At 42.7% G+C, this 23,197-nt stretch overlaps 2 protein-coding genes across 6 annotated transcripts in view; one reads left to right on the top strand and one right to left on the bottom strand.

The window, feature by feature from the left end:
• Pkd2l2 (polycystin 2 like 2, transient receptor potential cation channel) overlaps positions 1 to 13,481 on the top strand; it is a 30,935-nt gene extending 17,454 nt beyond the window's left edge. Inside the window, exons 7-14 of the mRNA XM_027400706.2 lie at positions 1,961 to 2,131; positions 2,905 to 3,086; positions 5,771 to 5,891; positions 6,308 to 6,409; positions 9,461 to 9,525; positions 10,859 to 10,913; positions 12,744 to 12,856; positions 13,397 to 13,481. Coding sequence (XP_027256507.1) covers positions 1,961 to 2,131; positions 2,905 to 3,086; positions 5,771 to 5,891; positions 6,308 to 6,409; positions 9,461 to 9,525; positions 10,859 to 10,913; positions 12,744 to 12,856; positions 13,397 to 13,481 — 894 coding nt within the window. The remainder of the gene's footprint in view (positions 1 to 1,960; positions 2,132 to 2,904; positions 3,087 to 5,770; positions 5,892 to 6,307; positions 6,410 to 9,460; positions 9,526 to 10,858; positions 10,914 to 12,743; positions 12,857 to 13,396) is intronic.
• Positions 13,482 to 15,060: 1,579 nt separating this feature from the next.
• Fam13b (family with sequence similarity 13 member B) overlaps positions 15,061 to 23,197 on the bottom strand; it is a 55,987-nt gene continuing 47,850 nt past the window's right edge. For 4 of the 5 annotated variants that reach the window (XM_027400709.2, XM_027400711.2, XM_027400712.2 and 1 more), the window contains 4 exons: positions 21,267 to 21,350; positions 21,013 to 21,176; positions 19,436 to 19,537; positions 15,061 to 17,238 (listed from right to left, as the gene is read on the bottom strand). In XM_027400709.2, coding sequence (XP_027256510.1) covers positions 17,115 to 17,238; positions 19,436 to 19,537; positions 21,013 to 21,176; positions 21,267 to 21,350 — 474 coding nt within the window. In that variant the 3' untranslated portion in view covers positions 15,061 to 17,114. The remainder of the gene's footprint in view (positions 17,239 to 19,435; positions 19,538 to 21,012; positions 21,177 to 21,266; positions 21,351 to 23,197) is intronic. The other variant, XM_027400710.2, reaches the window with a different exon arrangement.

Here is a 23,197-nt window from a genome sequence, read left to right as displayed (position 1 = left end):
AGAGTGTGCTGGTGTTGTGACTCAGTACACATAAGAGGTCTTGATAGCCACACTCCCAAACTGTATTTGTGTGAGGCTTAGCAGAGAGTGCTTATAACCCCAACTGCTTGAGAGCCTGAGGTAGGAGGCTCCAGAAGCTCAAGACCAGCCTGGGCAACATATGGAGGCCAGATCTAAAATTTAAAATAAGAAAATGACCTAGGCAGACAGCTCAGTGGGTAAGAGTGCTTGTTGCGCATATGTGAACCCCAGCAGCCATGTAAAGAAGCCGGGAGTGGCCATGCACACCTGTAACCCCAACGCCATGAGGAGGCAGAAGCAGGAGGCTTGCTGAGCCCTGCTGTCAGCTCCAAATTCAGGGAAAGACTCTACTTCAGGGGAATACGGAAGAGTGTGACAGAGTGGAACACACCCCACATCCTCTGTTGGCCTCTGCTCACACACACAGGTGTATACATCCGCACGTACATATGCGCACACCACACACCAAAGAGAAAAAAGTGCCCCACCTACCTTTCTAGTATCTCTAGTGTCTAACAAAGGGAAGAACACTGAACGTTATATTTGTGTTTCTGTCAAAGGAAAAATTTCAAGCAATTATAAATTCTCGATGCTTCCCATTAACCTAAATCTAAAGTCTTCATTCAAAGAGCTTGGTATAGCACTCTAAGTAGGTTCTGTTAGTATTCAGGCATCTGTATTGGCCTGTCCTTGGGGTTCTGACAGGATATGCCCTCAGCTGCAGCCACCTGTGCGCATTCACTACGTTCCCTTTTAAAAGGGCCCTGCCCACCTCCCATCCTTCTCTCTTTCTTTCTCCCTCTGTGTGTTCCTCTCTCTCCCTCCCTCCTCTCTCTCTCTCCTCTTTTCCTCTCTCCTGCTGCTCCTGTCTCTTCTGGAGGCTGGTTCCCTCCTCCCTTTTCCCCCTTTTTTGGTCTCTTTCCCTAACAAAAAACGCCTCTCATGGCATTTTTCTCTCTTGCACAGCTTTTCTTAAATTACAACAGGTCTATTTATGTCGATTTGCAAGTTTTTGTTGTTTTGTTTTAGTATTCCACAGTAGGAAAGACTAAGCTTTTGGGTTAGGTGACACAGAAGCCCCCAGACCACAGAGTGACAGGAAGACAGGTTAGGATGGCCAGGAAGTAGTGTCTCTTTTCATGAGACATAGTGACACTATTTTTAGTGCAAGTTGAACTACTTCCATTTCTGTAATAGCTGTGTTCTGCATGGGCTATCACCCTGCCAAGCAGAGAAAAAGTCGACCAAGACCATATCTGGAAGGCCAAGGCAAGGCATTTTCCTACTCAGCAAGCTGAGCTACAGTTTCCTGCCAGCTATATCCAGACCCAGAAGGTGGGAGGATGGGCACCTGCCTCTGCCTAAAAGGCTTCTTCATCTCCAAGTAAAGCCTGCTGTCACTCTGTCACTGCCCCGTGTTGCTTGCAGCCTGTCTTGGTGTAGAGGTGGATTCCCCACTATCAAGGCTTCGGTAGCTGGAGACAATGTGACCTCACACCTACAAGTCATGGAATGGAAGGAAAGGGACAGCAGAAAACTGATGATAGGGGCTGCTAAGCATGCTGCCTGCTACCCAGTTGTGCTGTAACTGGAACAGCAGACAAAGGGGATGCATGAAATATAAAAGCAGTTCAGTGTGGAAACACAGATAACTGCAGTAGACTTGATGAGAGGTAGTGTATGTTCTTGGACTTTTGGTCAAGTCCCTTTCCGAGTAGTCCCAGGCATGTGTCGACTGGCAGGTGTCTCCCTGTGTTTTGTACAGAAGTAGACTTGGTAAGTCACTTTTCACAACATTACTTTAAAAGCCTATATCCTATCTTTCCCTCCCCTTTTATTAAGCATTTAATGAACTTTGTCATGTGTTTTCCTCAAAGGCTGGGAAACATTTAGAGACAGAGATAGTCTCCAATTTAACCTTTGTTATTTTTCCCTTTAGCTCTGTTTTCTGGCTGTCTCTTTCTATGCATATTGTCACATGCAGAATTTTCTCTTACTCGAACGGCTGTTGAAAAACACTGAAAACTACCCGAACTTCTATTTCCTCGCATACTGGCACATTTACTATAACAATATAATCGCTATTACTATTTTCTTTGCATGGATAAAGGTATTTATATCTCATTTATTACATAGTCCAATAGCATATTGTATTAGTTAAACTATTACCTTGTATGGAGGGGAAGCATTTCCCCCACTAGTAAGGGAATTTTTGTTTTGTTGTTGTTGTTGTTTTTAAGATAGGGTTTCACTGTGTAGTTTTGAGTGTCCTGGGATTCACTCTGTAGACAGACCTGGCCTCGAACTCAGAGATCCACCTGCCTCTGCCTCCCGAGTGCGGAGATTAAAGGTGTGTACTGCCACTGCCCGGCAGTAAGTCATTTTTGCAGGCAATTTGGCACACCAAGTGAACGTACTTGCCCAAGCTTGGTGACCTGAGTTTGACTCTTGGGAAAGAGAACCTGTTCCCACAAGTTGTCCTCATGTGCTCTGTGTTATACTTTCCCCACAACCTCCCACCACCTATACAAATCCAAACAAGTAATTGAAGTATTAACTTGACTTTTAAACGATCACTAACATCTTCAAACATCCTTGATTACCGTTGTCTCCTTTTAAAAGGAAGATTTATTTATTATGTATATAGTGTTCTGCCTGCAGGCCATAAGAGGGCACCAGATCTCATTATAGATGGTTGTGAGCCACCATGTGGTTGCTGGGAATTAAACCCACGTCCTCTGGAAGAACAGCCAACGCTCTTAGCCTCTGAGACATCTCTCCAGCCCCATTGTCCCCTTTTACTTGAATTCTTCTGAAATGAATTTTTCTGATTCTAAACAGCTCTGTTTGAACATATTGACTCTTGTACCATATCTCTTTCAGATATTCAAATTCATAAGCTTCAACGAGACCATGTCTCAGCTGTCATCAACCTTGTCCCGCTGCATGAAGGACATAGTGGGGTTCGCCATCATGTTCTTTATCATATTCTCTGCGTATGCCCAGCTGGGGTTCCTTGTATTTGGGTCACAGGTTGATGACTTTTCCACTTTTCAAAATTCCATGTAAGCTCTTAGTACAAGTGTCTTTACGTTTTCTAACTGGGAAACTGTCAAAGAAGTTCTTAATTGGTCTAGATAATAAATAAATAGAGGGAAATGCTGAGATATCAGCGAGGAGGAGGAAGCCACACCACACCTTACCTCCAGCAAGAGCGATTTCCTGTTTCTCCCTGCTTATATCCTGTTTCTGCCCAGCTATGTCACTTGTCTGTCTGCACAGACCTCCAGACCTCTATGGTTAGCCAGTGGTAAACTCCATTCTCTGACCCCCCCCCCAGACAGGCTTTATTTGTGCAAGAAAGGTATCACCACAGGAAACCACAGCAAGTAGTAAATGGTTCATTTAAAGCTTGGTCCTATTGTTCACTTAAGGCTAAATATCCACCATACTCAAAATGAAGTCTGCCACTGGACTATCAAAGTAGATGGTGGTATCTGTTTTTTTAATCATTGTTAGGTCAAGTTAGGAAGATAATTTCTCACCGGCAGTGAGAATATGTAATATAAGTGGGTGCAGTGTTTGCGCAGCATTTGCCCTCTGAGCAGAGAAAATGTGTGCTTTCCACAGTGGCTTCATCTCTAGAAGCATTTTCCCTGTTAACTGACCACGTGCCAGACTTGTGCTTCATGGTAGCGTTCTAAAGCCAGGTGTGGTGGCGCATGCCAGTAACCAGTGCTCAGCCAGCAAGAGCAGAAGGATTTGAGCTGAGGCCAACCTGAGCAATATTACAAGACTCTGTTTCAAAAATACAAAAACATCTAAATTTTTAATACATAAAAATAGTTTCATAAAGGGAAGTTATGGGGACACACCTGTATTCACAGGACTCAAGAGACTAAGGCAAGCCAGGCAGTGGTGGCGCACACCTTTAATCCCAGTACTTGTAGGGGCAAAGGCAGGTGGATCTCTGTGAGTTCAAAAGCCAGCCTTATCTACAAAGTGGGTTCCAGAGAAACCCTGTCTCGAAAAATTTAAAAGGGAAATAAAGAAAAGCAGAGACTGCGGCAGGAGGATCACAAGTTCAGGGCCAGCCTAGGTGGTAGGCCCAGGATAAAAGAAAAAAAATCTGTGTGCACAAAGCAATCAGGAACAGGTGACAAACCTATAGAAGTAAACAGATAGGTGCCTTACAAAAATGTCCAAGCTCTTCTTTAAAATGAAACATTTCATGGATTCACTCATTTGAGGGCTGGGGATACAGCTCGGTTGATAGAATGCTCACCTGACACAAAACAAAATGCTAGGTCCAGGTCCAGTCCCTAGCATCACATGTACCTGGTGTGGTGGTGCACACTGGTAATCCCAACACTGGGGAAGCAGATACAGGAAGAAGGAGTTCAAGGTGCACTTACATAGCAGGTTTTAAGTTAGACTGGTATACACGAGACGGTGGTTTTTGAGATAGGATCTGACACCACACCCCTGGCTGACCTCAAGCTCACAGCAATGCCCCTGCCTTAGCCTTCTGCATGCCTTAGCCTTAGATTTATAGGGACAAGCCACAGTTTATCCGTCTCCTTTTGAGTAGATAGAATGACTTCTGTCTGCATGAGAAAATGATAATTTCGGTGGACTCCTTCTCCTGGACAGGAACAGAAAAGTGCTAACACACCACCTCTACCCTTCACAGTTGATGAAACTCCTCTCTTCCGCCTTTACATCTTTTATTCATGTATTCCATACGTGAGACAAAAGTAATACTGTTTTTCTGTTTGTGGCTGTCCGCTTCCTCCATCCACTTTCCTTGTGGCTCTGTAATACCCCAATGTATGGTGGGGACAGGAAAAAGACAGGCCATTTACCGTCTCCTTCGCTACATGATCAGCTATTGGAGTACCTCTAGTCTTTACTCCTTGTGTTCGTGTGCTGTGCACATGATTTGCATAGGCTCCTGCATACCTGTGTGCAGGCAAACATACAGGCGGAGGCCAGAGGGTAGCAACAGGTGCTTCCTGGATCTCTCTCCACTTTGTTTCTGAATTGGTGTGGGGGCGGGGTGGGGGTGGAGTTATACATGTACAGGTCAGAGGACAACATGTGGAGTCTTATTTTCTCAGGCTTGGTGGTAAGCACCCTTACCTGCTAAGTCATTTCCACCCCTCAGTTTTTATTTTTTGAGACAGGGTCTGTCTGTCACTGAACCTGGTGCTCGCTTGTTGGCAGCCAGTGAGTCCACCCATTTCTGTCCCCATTCCCAGCACCCCAGCACCGGGATGTCCGACATGCACCTCCATGCTCAGCTTGGGACCCAAGCTCAGGTTTTCATGCCTGCATGGCAGGCCCTTTCCCAGCTGAACCACCTGGGCAGCCCCACCTTTGGGAGAGCGTGCCATGTAGCCTACAAAGTCCTAAAATTTGCTATATGTAACAAAGGCTGACACTGAAGTCCTGATCTCCTGTCTCAGTCCCCCATGTGTTGGGATTGTAAGCATGTTCTATCATGCTCTGTCTGATCTTAAGACGCTGTGGCAGCATAGTTAAAGCCAGAGAGGAGGAGCTGGGTTGTGGCTCAGTGGTAAAGCATTTAGCCTAGCATGCATGAGGTCTAGTGTTCAGTCCCCAGCACTGAAAAAAAAACAAAGAGCATGTGGCTTATACAGCCAGAGACATTAGCAACTCCAAGTCGTCATGTATCTAAATGAAGAAATGGAACATTTTCTAATGCTTTTCTTTCTTCCCATCAAAGCTTTGCACAATTTCGGATTGTCCTTGGAGACTTTAACTTTGCTGGCATCCAGCAAGCCAACTGGATCTTGGGGCCCATTTACTTCATCACATTCATCTTTTTTGTGTTCTTCGTACTGCTGGTGAGAATGACTGTCATCCTTTTTTCTTCATCACAGACTAGTCACAAAGTTGTGGCATTGTACACTTGGTCCCAGCTAGTGGTGCTATTTGGGGAGATTTAGGTTGTGTGGACTTGCTGGAAGAAGGCTTGCGACTCTTCCTCAGCTTTCCAAGTCGCCAAACTATAGGCACTTGCTGCAGCACTCAGCTTTAAAAGTCACGTGTGTGTTCGTGTGCATGGGTGTGTGTATGGTGTGTGTGTGTGTGGTGTGTGTGTGTGTGTGGTGTGTGTGTGTGTGTGTGTGTGTGTGTGTGTGTGTGTGTGTGTGTGTGTTGGGATGCCGGGGATCAAACTGAGGACATTTTAGACACTGAACTATATGCCCACCCCTAAGTAAATTTTTATTGAAAGAATGATTTGAATGTTTCTCCCCAGAACATGTTCTTGGCGATAATTAACGACACCTATTCTGAAGTGAAGGCTGACTATGCAATAGGCAGAAGACCTGATTTTGAACTTGGTAAAATAATTAAGAAGGTTAGTTAACTTTCTCTCCTAAATATAATTCTAAAACAAACAAACAAAAAAAACCTCTATCACTTAAGCCCTCTGTAAGGCATGAGACACATGCCCTCCAGGTCTTTTTGTTGTTGTATGAGAAAGGGTTTCATGTCTCACAAGCTGGCCCCAAGCTCACTATGCAGCCAAGAATAGTGTTATGATCCTCCTGCCTCTGTCTCCTGGGTGCAAGGATTACAGGCATGCACCACCATGCCCAGTTGATGCATTGCTTGGATGGAACCTGGGCTTCATACATGCAAGACAAGCATTCATCAACTGAGCTACATCCGCAGCCCCTCTGGCATCAACAATTTAGCCAGAATTATTTCAGAGTTTCGAATTCTAAATACTGAATACAAACAAATAACTGTCAGGTGATAAATGGAAACTATTTTGATGTTCCCAAGAGCTTGTCAAGTTAGATACTAGCAAATTTCTACAACCAAACTCAACGTTTGTGTTCCTTGTCTTCCTCGCTCTCTTTCTTACATGGCAATGTTATTCAGTCTCTCCTGGCTCAAACATTGGACTTTCTGTCCTGTTGGCTCTCTGATAGTCTGTTCTCAAGGCTTGGAATTTCTTTCCACATGCAGGTCTTGCTCACACTTGTAGAATCTCAAGGACCCTTTAAATTCTGACACCAAGAGATGAGGGTTTCATTCCCCATACGATAATATCCTCTTACATATTCTAGCTTGACCCCAGGCCATTCCACTTTGAGTCTAGCAGATTGCCTGGGCCTATCAAATTAAGCCCCATTTCTTTACTCAGCTCTCCCAACCTGCCTTCAATTATCATGAGCTAGAGTTTGTACTTTTCCTTCCTCTGTATTCAGAGTGCTTGGTTTTTGCTTGTTGTTTGCTTTTGGCCTTCTGGGGCATGGTCTCACTATGCACCTCTGCCTGATACTTGATGTGTGGACCAGGCTGGCCTTGAATGAACTGCAGTGCTACCTGTGCCTCCAGAGGGCTGCTAAACTGAGTACTGTCTGTGTAACACACACACTCACTCTGCCTTTTGCTCAGACCATTTCCTACCCCTGACATGTCCTCACAGCTGTTCCTAAGGTTCTGTTCTGGACAATAGAATCTTCCCTGTCCTTTTGACATCTGGCTCATTTTGAGTCAAGAGTCTTTCTTACCTTGTTATGGTTTCGATTGCTGTGATAAAACACCATGACCTAATACACTGCCTACAGCTTGTAGTCTATCATCCAAGGATATCAGAACAGGAACTGAAGCAGGGGCCCACAGAGGAGTGATACTTTTAATGGCACACTCAGCCTGATTTCTTTTACCATCCCCAGTCAGGGACCCCAGCAGGCTGGGCCCTTCCTATTAACCATTAATCAGGAAAATGCCCCACAGATTCCAACATGGTAGGGGTATTTTCTCAACTGAGGTTCCCTCTTTTCAAATGACTCTAGCTTTATGCCAAGTTGACAGAACTAGCCAGCACTCCTGAGAAGCCTGTACACGCTGGCAGTTCCAGAGTGCTTCCCAGAGGTTAGTAGCTGTGTCTGAGAGCTTGTCTGTAAGACAATGCTGTTAAGATGACCTCCCCACAGTGAGCTCAACTGTGGGGTTTTTATCTTGGATATCTTGAGTGTGATGTTGGTTGTACACGGTAAAAGTGCTAACATACTTAAAACAGTCCGTCTTAACATGCCACTGCAGGTGCACGCCAGGGGCCTTGGATACCCCTCCACCAACCCCCCTCCACGAGGCTGGAGTTATGACTGTGAGCTGACTGATGAGTGATGGCAACAGAACCCAGGTCCTCTGGAAAAATAACTGCTGAGCCATCTCTCCAGCTCCACATTAATATTTTAAAAATTTATTCTTCTCCTGCATTTTCCCCTCCCTTCTCCCCTCTCAGCCCCCCTCCCTCTCCTCCAGATCTGCTCCTCCTCCCTTTCCCTTTAGAAAAGGACAGGCCTCCCAGGGACATCAACCAACACACCGCATAACAATTTAGTAAGACTAGGCACATTCCCCCATATTAAGGCTGGATGATGTAATACAGTAGGAGGGAGAGGCTCCCAAAAGCAGGCAAGAGTCAGAGACAGCCCCGGCTAGAGACCCACAAGAAGGCTGAGCTACACAACCACAACATATGCAGAGGACCTAGGTCAGACTCATGCAGGCTCTGTGAACCCCTATAAGCCCTGGCTAGTTGATTTTGTGATTTTGTTAGTTTTCTTGACCCCTCTGGCTCCTACCATTCTTCCTTCCCCTCTTCCACAGGGTTCCCTGAATTCCACCTAATGTTTGGCTGTGGGTCTCTGCCACATCAATTGCTGGATGAAGCCTCTCTGATGATTATGCTAGTCTACGAGTATGGAAGAGTACCGTTAGGAATCATTTCATTAATTCATTTTCTTTTCTCTTTGCCCACAGTGTTCAGTTCTATACTAGGTCTCTGGGCCATCCAGTCTCTGGTTCCTGGCCTTCCAGGCAGTGTCAAGGGTGGGCTTCCTCTCATGACATGGTCTCAAGTTGGAACAGTCATCAGTTGGCTACTCTCAAATTCTTTGCAGTCTTTACCCCAGCACATCTTGCAGAACAAAGGGTTTATGGCTAGTCTGGTGTCCCAGTCTCTCCACTGGAAGTCTTGCCTGGTTATAGAAGATGGTCAATTCCCCATTCCTATGAGTCTTAGCTAGGGTCACCCTTGTAGATTCCTGGGAGTTTCCATTGTACTAGGTTTCTATCGTGTCCCCCCAAGTGCCCCCAGTTCCAATTGTCTTTCCCAGTACTCTCTCCATCCTCCCCTAACCTGTTCCCTCCTCCTCTTCTCATCCCCATCTGCCCATTGTGTTCCAGTAGTGCCCCTGGGAGCACCCTCTGCTTTCACAAGAGCAGGATGCAAGGTGGTGGTACAGGGAAAGGATCATGGCACTGTGCCAGACATCTCTTTGGGCAGGAGTTCCTACAACAAACATATCATAGTTCATGTAATTTGATTAAATGTGAAGATACAAGAGGCAACTTTTAATGAAATTTTAACTCTTTTTAATTAACCCAGAGTTACTTTAATGTTCTTGAGAAACTTGGACTGAAGAAAGCTCAGGATAATGAAGATAAGAAAATGTAAGACTTTAAAAAAAATTTTTTTTTATCACTTTCAAGTTCCATATGAAATGTCTTAGTCACTTTTCTATTGCTGTGAAGGGACACAACCAAGGCAACTTTAGAGGCAAGACCAAGCCATTCTGTTCCACAGGTGAGGCCATGGCATCAGGCAGGCAGGTGTGGCACTGGAGCAGGAGCTGAGAGCTCACATCTGATCCACAAGCACTAGGCAGAGAGCTAACTGGGAATGATGTGGGCTTTTTAAAACCTCAAGTGGCACTCTTCCTCCAAGGCCACACCTCCTAATCCTTCCCAAACAGTTCCACCAACTGGGGACCAAGCATTCAAATGTTAGCCTATGGTGACATTCTCATTCAAGCCACTACATAGATATTCAATGTAGGATGAGGTTACATGCCTGTAAAACTATCATTAAGTTGAAAATGCATTTCACACCTTTAGTTTACCAAATGGTCCCCAATGAGAGTTAAGGTTGATTGTAAAACCATCACCATCTGGTGTGGTGAATCTAAACACTTTGTCTTTCTGACATCAGTAAGCCTTTTGATTTCTGAGGCCATTGTGAAACTCTCACTCATTTAAAATTAATACGTAGTCGGGCGTTGGTGGTGCACGCCTTTAGTCCCAGCACTCGGGAGGCAGAGACAGGCGGATCTCTGTGAGTTCGAGACCAGCCTGGTCTACAAGAGCTAGTTCCAGGACAGCCTCCAAAGCCACAGAGAAACCCTGTCTCAAAAAACCAATAAATAATAAAAAAATAAAATTAATACAGAGCTGATAAGTAGTCCACTGGCAGAGGACATGCCCTGCACAGGAGGCTCTGGGCATGCCAGAGGCACTGGGTCCAGCTGGCACCACTGAAAACAGAGCACGGGACATATTTTGCCACTCAGGAAAGGCTCTCACAGGAAAATAGAGTAAAGTTCCCACACAAGTATAAAGCAACTCTAGTCTACATGTATTACACGGCTCACTCAACTACCAAACACATTTCACAGTAATACCTATGAATAGGATTTGGGCTTACCATGATGTTTATGGTAATACTTATGGATAGGATTTGGGCTTACCATGATGTTTACAGAAATACCTATGAATAGGATTTGGGCTTACCATGATGTTTACAGTGATACTTATGAATAGGATTTGGGCTTACCGTGACGCTCACATTTACTAGTGGTAAGAAAGTGGATTTGTTTTTCAGCCACAGTCCCATTTACATATTTTAATGTCAGCACTAGCCATGAGAACCCATCCAGTTCCTCGCTGTAGATCTGATTGTTCATGGTTCACTGCCTTTTCTACTCATGTTACTTTGCATTTACAGTAGGAAAACCACCGGAGATTTGGCCCAGCAAGCCAGAAAAGAAGGCTTTAATGAAAGCGTAAGATTTTAATTCATTTTTGTAAACACAAGTGATAGCTCTATTAGTTCTCATTAATAGAAATAATTATAGCAACAGTTGTCACCTCCAATACACCCCTCAGAATAATCAGGAGCCTTTCCCGTTTATGACAGGGCATAGCAAACTGCTTAAAGAATGGAGTCCTATTATGGAATTTAATGAATAGATCACTTCTATTAAAAAGACTCATGTCAATTTTGACAGATCTGGGGATGTTTCTGGTGCATGTATGTGTGGATGGGCATATGTACAGACCAAAGTTATTATCTCAGGAAGGCCATCCTTTAAAACAGGGTCTCTCATCGCCCTGAAACTCACCAATTAGGCTAGACTGGCTTGCCCGCAAAGGACCCGTGTCTTCATCCCCAGCCCTAAGATTTCAGTGTGCACTGCCGAGTCAGCATTTTAAAAAGATTTATGTGTGTATTTGCACCCAGAGTATAATCAACCTGGTCATTTTAGTAGTTAACAGTATTAGTGCAAAAACTCAGGCGCTGCAGTTAGCAAGTTTCCCTGGCAGCAGTGGAGCTCCACCTAACAGTGCAGTGGAACCACAGTGAAGGTGATCAGAAGCACTAGGCAGCAGTCCACTCAGCCACCTTGAATCAATTTCTGGACTAAATACACTTAGTAAATTAATGCTAAGTTGTCCTAGTTCAAAGTGTATTTGTTTTCTAACTTCATTTGTGGGGTGTACTTGGGTGTACGTGTTCTTGTGTGCAAACGGAGGGCAAACCAGCACTACCTATTTCCTCAATTGAGATAGCTGTACTGAACCCGGAGCTCCCTTGTTTGTCTAGACTAGCTGGCCAGCAAGCTTGTCTCAGCCCCCACAGGGCTGAGGTTACAGGGACACGATGCCACAACTTAGCTTGTGACCTAGCTACTGGAGATCTGAACTCAAATCCTCAGGCTTTCCTGGCAATTGCTTTACTGAGCCAACCCAAGCTCCTTTTGAGAGATTCTTGCTATGCAGCCCAGGGTGCTTTAGCCTCTTATAATACCAGCAGTCAAGTGCATGCTACCACACCTGGCTTACAAAAACACTTTTGAATCACACCTTGATACACTCCTTCTTCCCTAGGGCTGTTCCTTATTTCCACACACATTTCATTTTTTTCCACCCTAAATTTGAGAAAAATGAGGCAGGCGAGAGAGATGGCTCAGCAGGTAAAGGTAAAGGTACTTGCTGCCAAGCCTGATGGCCCTGCAAGTTATCCTAACACTCACCACTGTGTGTGTAACACACACACACACACACACACACACACACACACACACACACACACTGAAACATAATCATGTACTTGCACACAGGAAAATCAGTACTGGGGAGAACAGTTCATAGGAAGGCCTCCTCAAACTAGGAAAGGGCAGCAATACATTTTCTAATGAGAGACTTGTGTTGTGGTACATGGCACTGGTGCATGCAGGCCACAACCCAAGGCAAGAGTCACATCTGTGCAAGTCTGGCAGAAAGCTGCTGGGAGGGCAAAGAATGCCCACAGATGCATGGGGTGTAGCTCAGAGCAGAGCATTGCATAGCACGCATGAGACCTTGGGCTCAATACTCAGCACTTAACAGAAGAATATGAGCCTTGACAATTAAAGCCAGGTGCAAAAGCACGAGGCAGCAGAAGGAAGTTAGCAAATAAGACCGGAACCCTTGCCCATGCGTACTGCGTACCTCAGCCCAGCCTTCCAGGGTGACTCTGATGATTCAGACACCATGCCGGTAATCTTTAGTAGTTTACTTGGAGTCTTAAACACCTACAGTCTGCAGCCTATATTTGTCCTCTAAATTGACAGGAGATCCAACAAGCAGAGCATATGAAAACATGGAAGGAGAGACTTGAGAAAAAGTATTACTCTACTGAAATTCAAGATGACTACCAGCCTGTCACTCAGCAAGAGTTTCGAGAGTAAGCATTTGTTACATGCACCAACATGAACCAACTGTGGTACATGGGACACCAGGATATGCAGACTGAGGGACACACGTTATGTTATTCCACACTGCTTTATGGAATTCTTTCATTTTTTGCAGTTTCAAAACTTAAAGCACAAACCTCCATTTGCTTAGACAGTAGGCCAGCATGTTGGAGAGTTGGCCCAGGGGTTAGGAGTACAGGCTCTTCTTCCCGAAGATCCACCTGGCAGCACACATTCTAATTCCAGTCCCAGGAGAGCATATGCACCAGGCATGCACATGGTGCAGACATACACGCAGGTAAAACATACACATAAATTTTAAAGTGAGACAAATGTTCCACCTCTATATGGAAGGGCATAGCAGGCCTGTTCTCAGAGCTTTCCATCAGCACTACAGCTGCCCTGTAAAATGTGATTCCGGAACTTGTCATCCTATCGTCCTCTCAAAGCACACAGCAGGCATTAATGAGCTACTGTCTACTGCACAGAGCTATCACACAAATCTCTACTAACTTTAAACTCTCTCTTAGACTCTTCTTATATGCTGTGGAGCTGGAGAAGGAATTACACTACATCAGTTTAAAACTAAACCAAGTGATGAGAAAGCTACAATAATACTGGAGGTAAGATGGGATCCAGTGCTCTAATGAAGGCTTGTTAGGTACTTACTGGATTATCCCCTGAACATGTCGCCATCTCTGGCTACTTCATTGTTCTTTCACTGTGCTGGGAGTTGAGTACAGAGCCCTGCAAATGCTAGGCACTGAACTACATCTCCCCAAGACATACTTTAAAAGCACAAAAGCAGCTATCGGTTCTAACAGATGGTTTCTGTAAATGGGTGCAGCTGGATTGAACCCACTGTACAGTCCACAAGTTTACCAAGCACTTCCTATAATATGCACATGGGCACACTCACAGGGTTTCTTCAATGTTATCTATCATTAAATTCTGGGAATGTAAAAGGGAAGGAAAGTTAATGCTTCTTGGTCATAGGGCAGAGTTTAAAAACTGGGAGCAGACCTCTAAGGTTGGATGGAAGGTAGAGACATAAAATGTTGTTGGTAGTTTCAAATGTGTCATGTCCCAGGGCCTCACTTCCTTTAGCCAGACGTAAGTTAAGTGACAAGATTCTGGGAAAATATTAGCCAGGCATGCACCAATCCCAGCACTCAGGAGGCAGAGACAGGTGGATCTATTCGAGTTCAAGGCCAGCCTGGTCTACAGAGCAATTTCCAGGACAGGCTCCAATGTCAAAAACAAGCAAACAAAACAAAACAAAACAAAAACAAAAAATAATCTCCATTCTACAAACTCCAAAATGCCTAGAAAAAGTTAAATACAGAACTGCAGCTAATTACGGAAATTTCATTGCCACCTTCAAATGCAGACTTCATCTAGTTTCTAAAGAGGATGGCATACATAAGAAGTTGTTTGGAAATTAGATGAGAGCCTTCTTGTTGGAAAGTTGTGTATAATTGGTATTTTAGAAACTGGAGGGAAATGTTATTTTCCTAAGCTACATAAGCCTCTCCACAATAACCCTATGTTCTGTTCTGCTGGCCAAAGCAATACCACATTCAAACACAGCAATTAATTTACATATTAATACTTTATATATTTAAAACATGAATAAACCAAGTGTTTTAAAACTTTAAAAAGCTGGGAAGTGATGGCGCACGCCTTTGATCCCAGCACTTGGGAGGCAGTTCTAAGACAGCCAGGGCTGTTACACAGAGAAACCCTGTCTTGATCCTCTCCAACCAAAAAATAAGTCACCCAGGATGGCCTTCAACTCCTGGGTTCTGCCATGGCCTCTAGAGTAGTTAGGACTACAGATGTACATCACCACATATCCAGTAAGTAAAGGACTTTAAAAATTACTACCCATCTTCTGCAAAGTAAGGAGGGTCGAGTTTTCTTAATGCAGCAAATGCAACAAACTGACTAATTCTGGCACTAGGAGGCAGAGGAGGAACAGAAGTTCAAGGTCCTTGGCTATGTAGCAATGTCAAGACTAGATACATGAAACCCTGTCTGGGGCAGAAAATGAACATAGTCTATTCTCCATAAACAGCTCTAAAAAACAGTATGTGGACTTTTCCCCAGAACATGCTGGCCAAATTGTTGAGCAACCCTAGTGTGTCCGTACATCATCACTGGGTAGAATAGACAAACATACATTCACAATGAATTAGAACATTAAAGTTCTTTTATTACAAAATTCTGTACAATGAAGTGCCAAACAAACACAGCAATGTAATTACACTGGTGGACATATATATCTATATAATATTTCTATATAGATATTTTTATTTGTACCAAAGTAAAACTTTCAGGTGCCTAATCCTATCACCACTACTAAACCATGAATGAGTGACAAGTGTGTTGTCACTTCACTACTCAGCCAAAACTAACACCAAATGACCAAATCATGATGCAGCTGTAACTCAGTGAAACCAGTCAGGCTACAGACTTATAAAAATATTGTACTCAAATAGATTTAGCGTTATAGAGAAGGAATATATTATTTAAAACATTTAAATAGTGCACATGGACATTTTTGCATGTGGTATACAAAATAAAACATTCATAAAAATATACAGTGCACATAAAATTACATGTAGTAATCCTGTCTGGAGACCAAAAGAAACTAAAAAGTATACCACATGATGGGTTCAAATCAAATGATACATTTTTTGGCATTCTTAATTACTTTCCTAAAAATACATTATGAATGACCTAGCAATATCAAAAGGAACCACACAAACAAAGCTGGATTTAGTGCTTTAAAAAAAAAAAAAAAGAAAAGAAATCTTCCAACTACACATTCACTACTGTTGGACTTTTCCCTCTCCCCGAAAAAAGGCATTGCACACACAAGTGAAATGGGAAGTACTAGAGACACTATTTATTATCAAGCTACCTCATGTTCTTACTGTTTAAATAATAGTGCCAGAAGTTCGAGGTTCATGCTTTCCTCGCCTTATTAAAGATGTTTGTGAAATTCCATTTATATGAAACAAACTATTAATATTAAGAAAATCATGCATGAGTCACTACATGCAAAGCATGGGCAAAGTGAGACATTTATCAATTCAAAAAAGCACCTGGGGACAGGGAAGGAGGTAGGGGGGAGGAGGAGGAATGATCCATTTAGATTAAGCCTGACTCACATCTGTTGTATTAATACAATTACTAGTCCATAAAAATGATTAGCAGATTATCTGAAAAGCCATGCAAAGCCAAAGGAAAAGAGATGCTAAGAGTCTATGTATGTATGACAAGGGGCATACCACTACACATCCTGTAAGTGGCTGCTTCAGACAGCAAGAGACTGGGTGAGGGGTGGTCATGTTAGAGGTGACTGCAATGCAGCCCTCTGAATGGACATGTAAAGCTGCAGTGGTATAGCCCTTGTAAAGAACAGATTTACTTAGTTGTAATCATTCTTATGCCAACTGAGGCCCATGTTATAAAATACACAAAGCTGAGCACCATCCAAGTCCCTCCATACTGGCATGGCTATTTTCTCACATTATCTGGAGGTGGGTGGGGGGGACAGCGCAGGATCTGATGCAGACAAGTCACATCATAGCTGGTAGACAGTAACTCAAGTCCTGTAGGCAGCGTGTGATGTGATTCAGCTCTGTGAGTGATGTGTGTCATGTTTCAAATGATTAAGCAAGGCTGCTTTGTGGTCTACCCACTGTTATCTTCATTCAAGTGGGACCACTGATTTGCAAATTCTAAGTACTACCTTTGCAGGTCTCACTCTGGGAATTACACAGAAAGGTGTTCCACACTAGGATTTGAAAATTCAGTTTGGTTTTCTAGGAAAAACAGAATACAGCTGCATATGTCACATTTATAGGCTTTTCTTTTAAATTCTCAGTCATTCTGTAAGAAAATGGCAACCGAAGAATTCAATGTGAAGATTTTCCTCTCAATTTTCTTCAGTAAAGAAAAAACAAAATAGTAAACAAAAGCTTTGTATTTCCAAAGTTCTTGAAAAGAATAAAATTCTTGTCTTTTGCTAATAGATGGATCTGTAGTAAACAATGGAGGGAGGGATCTGCATGTTTGCTAAGTGGGAAGAAGAGTCTGTGGTAATGTGGAACAGCCTTCCTTTCCCCTACTGAACCACAAGGACAAGGGCATTATTCTCTGAGTGCCTGACCGTGAACACATGATGAACCTTCAAGGAACACAACTGACTTTATGATGTCAATTTTCAGGGAACATATTTTATATGGATTTTGAAGAGTCTTGTTTGCTGATAAGAACTTCAAGAAGTCTAAGCTTGGCTTTAATTTTCTTGTATTCCTTATATTCCTCAAGCACTGGGACACGATCCTCTTTCTGGGCATTCCTAAGGAAGATAAAAAATTTAACTTAAAAGTTGTCCTATTATGGAGCATGGTATTACAAATTTAGGCTGAAATAAAAACTGCTGTGCAGGGCAAAAGGCTATTGACCTAAGTCACACAAAAAACATTCTACAAATACTGTTTTTGATGGATCCTCTAGTAACTGCTTAAATAACTTTCTACACACTTATCAGCAGGGTAGTCTGTAGGCGCTAGAAGGCTTCCACGAGCGAGCACTTCAGCATCAATTTGCTTTCTTTCAACATAAAGGTGCATGGAAATTATGCCACTTAATTTTCTTATACATGTGGTGCATGAGAGAAAGCCAGAGGTAAAATCCTTGGGTATCTGTCTTATCCACCTTGATTTTTGAGGAAGGGTTTCCTTTCCCATTGCCTGAAGCTAGCCAAGTAGCTAAGCTAGCCTGTTGTTTTTACTCTTTCACTCATCAGGAAGCTCCCAAATAAATCACATCTGGCCTTAGCTTTGCTTGCTTCTAGCCAGCTTTTACCTTTCTCTGTTTGTGTATCTTTACTTCTTACTCCATGGCTTGCTATGTAGCTGGGTGGCTGGCCACTTGCATCCTCTGCCTATCCTTTCTACTGCCTTGCTGTTGGCCATTCAGCTCTTTGTTAGACTAATAAGGTGTTTTAGACAGGCAAAGTAACACAGTAACATAAAAGAATGTTGTATCATTAAACAAATGTCCACAACACTGGCTGACTATCAAGGCCCAGTGATACAACATTCAGACACCACCACAAACTGGGTTGAGATCTGAGGATTAAACTCAGGTCCACATAGCAGGCAATTCACTTACTGAGCCATTTCCACAGTACTCCAATTTTTGAAATCACACTTAATAACCCATATACATGTGAAACTCCAAAATTATCTCCAGGCCCCAGCTCTTTTTAAAGAAAATATGCTTTGGAATTTGTAACAGCTCCTGGTTTGGTAGGGCCACCTAAGTTACTCTGAGACTTAATCCTTAACTTTGCACATATGTGTGCACAGGCATGTGCAGAGGTCACAGGAAGACTTTTTGGCATCTCTATCCCTCTTCATAAAACAAGGTATCTAGAATAGCCTAAAGCTTGCCAGTTTTTGGTTACACTGGCTGTTCAGTGAACCCCAACTCTGGGGATATAGGTCAACTATCCAAAGCAGTTAAAGGTACATGGCATACTGTTTACAATGTTTAAACCCAGTACTCAGGAGGCAGAGGCAGGCAGATCAAGGCCAGCCTAGTCTACAGAGTGAGTTCTAGGACAACCAGGGCTACACAGAGAAACCCTGTCTTAAACCCAGTCAAGGATTTCACTCCTCCTGTGGATCTTTCCTAAGAGAAGAGATACCATACAACAGGCAGGTGGCTCACTCTTTAACACCAACACTTTAACCCTGCATCAGCACGGAAATTTGAGTGCTAGGCCAGCCTGATCTACATAGCAAGTCCAGACTATTCATGGCTGCACAATGAGAACCTGTCAGACAGGTCACTCCTAAGCAATATAAAGTCCCTGGGGCCTGGGGATGTAGCTCAGTGGTAGAATGTTTATCTCATGGGTTTGAGCTCCAGCAATGCAAACAAACAAGAATGGCTTCAGGAAAACCTTAAAACATTTGAGAGATGCTTACACTCCAGTTATGACTTTTCCTTGATTTTAGTAACAGCAGGTCTTGAGAGCATAAAAGACTGTTATAAAATTGACCGGGAGTGGTAGTACATGCCTTTAATCCCAGGAGGCAGAAGCAGTAGATCTCTGAGTTCAAGACCAGCCTGGTCTACACAGTCAGTCCAGGACAGACCCTGCTTCAAATATATATATATATATATATTTGGGGATTAAACCCCAGGGCCTTGCACATGTTAGGCAAATGGTCTTGCACCAAGCTATATATAGTCTTAGAGTTAAAAATAACAGTTCAAGGCTAACATCCTATAAACAATGTGTCTGTAATTCTTAGTGTGTGAAGCATGAGAGCACATGTGCTATGATGTGTGGGGAGATCAGAAAGCATCTTTTAGGAGCTGGTTCTTCCGCCCTCCCCACCCCCCGAAGGCCTTGGATCAAACTGGTAGCCAGGATTGGCAACAGGCATCTGTATCCGTGTTTCTAATTCCATTCCACTATCTTAACATGAATTTTATAAATTAAAGGTGAAAGATGTCAACATCTAAAATGCTTAACAAACCTTCCATTTTGTTGATAAAACGCTTCTTCAAATTCCCGTAACGTTTTACGTAGTTTCTTTTTCTCAGCTCTGGCTTTCCAAAGCTGTTCCAGTAATTCAGGCCTAAAATTAAAATGGAAAAAAAGCATTACTAAAGGGTACAGTTTCTTCATTATTTTAGCAGTGGTTCTAGCCCTCATTGCTGCTGATTGGCCTTCCAAAACATACCAATGTCTACACTCCACTACAAATCAATTAAATCACAAAACTGTTCTGGGGCTGTGGGAACTGCTCAGTTCATAAAGTGCTTGCCACACAACCCTGAAGAAACTGAACTTGACCCTCAAAGCCCACATAAAATCTCTGGGTGCAATGGTGTGCACCTATATCCCAGCTCTTCAAAGATCCCTGGCCAGTAATGAATAAGTCCCAGGATCAATAAGAGGTACACTGTCTCAAAAAGTGGGGAAGGGGCAGTGATTAGTTCAATTCCTAATACCCACATGTTGACTCAAAACTATAACTCTAGTTCCAGAGACCTGAAGCCCTTTTCTGGCCTGCAGGGAGCACCAGACACACATATGGTGCAGAAACATATGTACAGGCAAGTGACTCGGTAGTTATAAACACATACTGCTCTTGCAGAGGACCTGAGTTTGGTTTCCAGAACCATATGTCAGTCAGCTCAAAACAGCTTGTAACTCCACATCAGGGGAGTCATAATGCACTTTTCTGCTCACCAGAAGCACTCAACACATGTGTACAAATCCATACAAATATACACTAATTAAAATGAAATCTTTCAAAAAGCACAAAAAACCTGACAAGAAGAATCAAAAAAAAAAAAAAAAACAGGGATGGTTCTTAAAGAACAGCATCCAAGTTTGTCTTCTGACTTCGCACGCACGCACGCACGCACCTTCCTAGTTAATTTTAAGGTGAAATAAGGGTTGATAACCACTGTCATAAATCAATCTAAAGACAAATAGGTCAATAAATTCTCAGTTGACTCCTATAACTGCTATCAGTTGAGTACAATTTTTTAATTGAAGTATTTAATAAAGAATTAGGAACCACAGGCTGGGGATATGGGCTCAGCAAGTCAGACTTGATGTATAAGCCTGATACCTGAGTCTGGATCCCTGAAATCCATATAAAAAAACCAAACAAGGTGCCACAGAACTGTAATTCCAGCATTCTTATGGCAATGCAAGGTACAAACACAGCACAACACAGTGAGAACATGCCTTACACAATTTGACCTCCGCATAGACACAGTAGCAAAGGGCACCCTCTCACACAATTTTACAACAGAAAGTAACTGGGGTATAGTACTTGTCTTCCCGACACAAGGCCCTAGGCTCCCTCCACAGCAGTAGCACCAGCACCTCCACTGGCAGCACCCCCACAAAAAAAAGGAAGGGAAATGGGAGCTAAAATCTGTATTTGTAAATCACACTTATAGAAGTATCTCACAAAGCAATTTTTGATAAATCTCTTCTTAGTAATTCCCTCCAAGCATTCAGCTGTTTATATTAGATGTCTTGGTATGTAAGTTTAATTATAAAATAAGCTAAAATCACAAGCCAAGTACTTACATAGAAGCTGCCCGAGTACTTGATAAGCGGAGATCGAGAGCCAGTTTCTCTTGATTTTCTTCAGCATCAGATTCTGAGTTTTCCAATGATGATTGTGTGTGTACAGCTGTTTTCAAGATGTCACTTAACTCAGAGGACAGACTGACACCATCTTCTTCTTCTTCCTATAATGATAACCAAGCAGAGCCACAGGCCATGACCTTCTACTTTCCTGCTACCCATGTGTTTAGGGAATGACTTTTCTACACAATTACCTTGATTTCTTCAAAAAAATGTGCTGTTTCTCCTTCTATGATTGGCTGTAGCATTTGACCCCGGCGCTTTGTGGAGGGAGACCCCTGTAACAATCAGCAATATCCAATTTTACATTTCACATATTTAAAGTGACTAGTGCTGCTTCACATTCATGTATAACATAGGCACTCAGTCCCCAGCAGCTCCCAAAAAAACGAAGCAAACAAAACTCAAAACAGGAAAACTAAAAGAAGATCGGTTAAGATAAAAAATACCAAAATTAAACAAAAAGGAAACAAAAACATAAAACCATGGAGTGCATTTTCTCTTGACCAACTACTTGTTTGTTTTTTTTTTCTTTGAAAGAGCAAGAACATGAAGTTGGGGGGTTAGGAGGGTGGAGAGGATCTGAGAGGTTGGGGGAGCACAACACAGTCAAAATATATTGTCTGAAAATGTTTTCAATAAAAATGAAATATATATATATATATTATTTTTTCAATCTTAAAATTTTAAAAAGTTCTTTAATAGCCTCCCTTTTCTTACATTTTACTTTTATGATATAGTAAGGGTAATAACTGGTAGTTGAGAAAGCCTGACAGATTCTTTCTTCAGTCCTTTGTCTGAGATAAGAGTTTCACTAGGTAGCACGGCCAGATATGTGGATAAGATCCTCTTGCCTCAGCCCTCTCACATGCTATGGTGACAGGCATGTGCCACCACACCCAGCCCAAGTAGCTTTATTTTCGAGTCAAGAACCCCATCAGACTCTTCTTTAGAAACACAAAACTATACCAAATCCTAAGATATTATTCAACTGGGCACACAGATGATTGTTGCACCACTTACTACATCCTAGCACTCCCCCACTTTGAAGAACATTTTTAACAGGGTCATGCTAAGTTGTTCTAGCTGGCTTGCAAACCTCCAGTAATAGTCCTGTGACTTGTATCTAAGTATTATAGATTTCATTTTTCTTCATGTTGGTATGCTCACTATCCCAGCTACTCAGATGACTAAGGTTAAAAGATCACGTGTTCAACAACTCAACTCACACGTCACAAACCACCTTAGACAACACAGAAAGACCCATTTTAAAGTTTTGTTTTTTTTTTTTTTTAAATGTATACCAATACAGACAAGCATTGTTTAAAATGTTTTACTACATTTCTTTTGTGTGTGGGAGAGAGGGTGTAGATGTGCCACAGCATGTGTGTAAAGATCCAAGCACCTTTACCTGCTAAGCTAGCTCTCTGGCCCTATGAATTAGCATTGTTTGATTTAATAATTTAGTTTTTGTTTTTTGAGACAGAGTTTGTCTCTGTAGCCTTTGCTGTCCTGGAACTCCCTATGTAGACTAGGCTAGCCTTGAACTCAAGAGATTGCCTGCCTCTAGTGCTAGGATTAAAGGTGTGTGCCAGACACCTGGTAGCTGGCATTATCTTGACAGGTTCTTTCTTTAAAACCCATTTATAGGGTCAGCAAGATGTTCACCCTCACTGCCAAGCTTAACAACCTTGAATTTGAACTGACTCCCAGCCCCCTACATCTGTCCTCTGACCTCCATACTCTTACCAAGGCATACATTTACTAAATGAATGTCCAAAACTCATTTATATTATAATGCAACTAGAGGTAGGTATACCCCTTCATGGTGACCATTACAAAACTATTCAGAGACAACTGAAACAGAGACTAGGTGAGGTGTATCACATACAAACACTACTTGTGCCATTTATTTATGTAGTGCATATAGCACTATGGGGATCTCTGTGTCATATTCTAACTCGTGTGTCACTTGTCAGGATTTAGTGCCATACATGCACCTGTATGTGTTTATCAAGGTGCCTAGAAAATAGTCACAGGCATTTTCTATCCTTTAAAACTTCATAATCTCAACAACTTTACAGCCTTGGCTATGCATGTCTCAAAAATACTAAAATTTTGTTGT

This window comes from Cricetulus griseus, chromosome 2 (assembly GCF_003668045.3).
Source record: "Cricetulus griseus strain 17A/GY chromosome 2, alternate assembly CriGri-PICRH-1.0, whole genome shotgun sequence".
Lineage (NCBI taxonomy): Eukaryota > Metazoa > Chordata > Mammalia > Rodentia > Cricetidae > Cricetulus > Cricetulus griseus.
The sequence above is the reverse complement of the archived record's forward strand: the minus strand, read 5'-3'. Positions and strand labels throughout refer to the sequence as shown.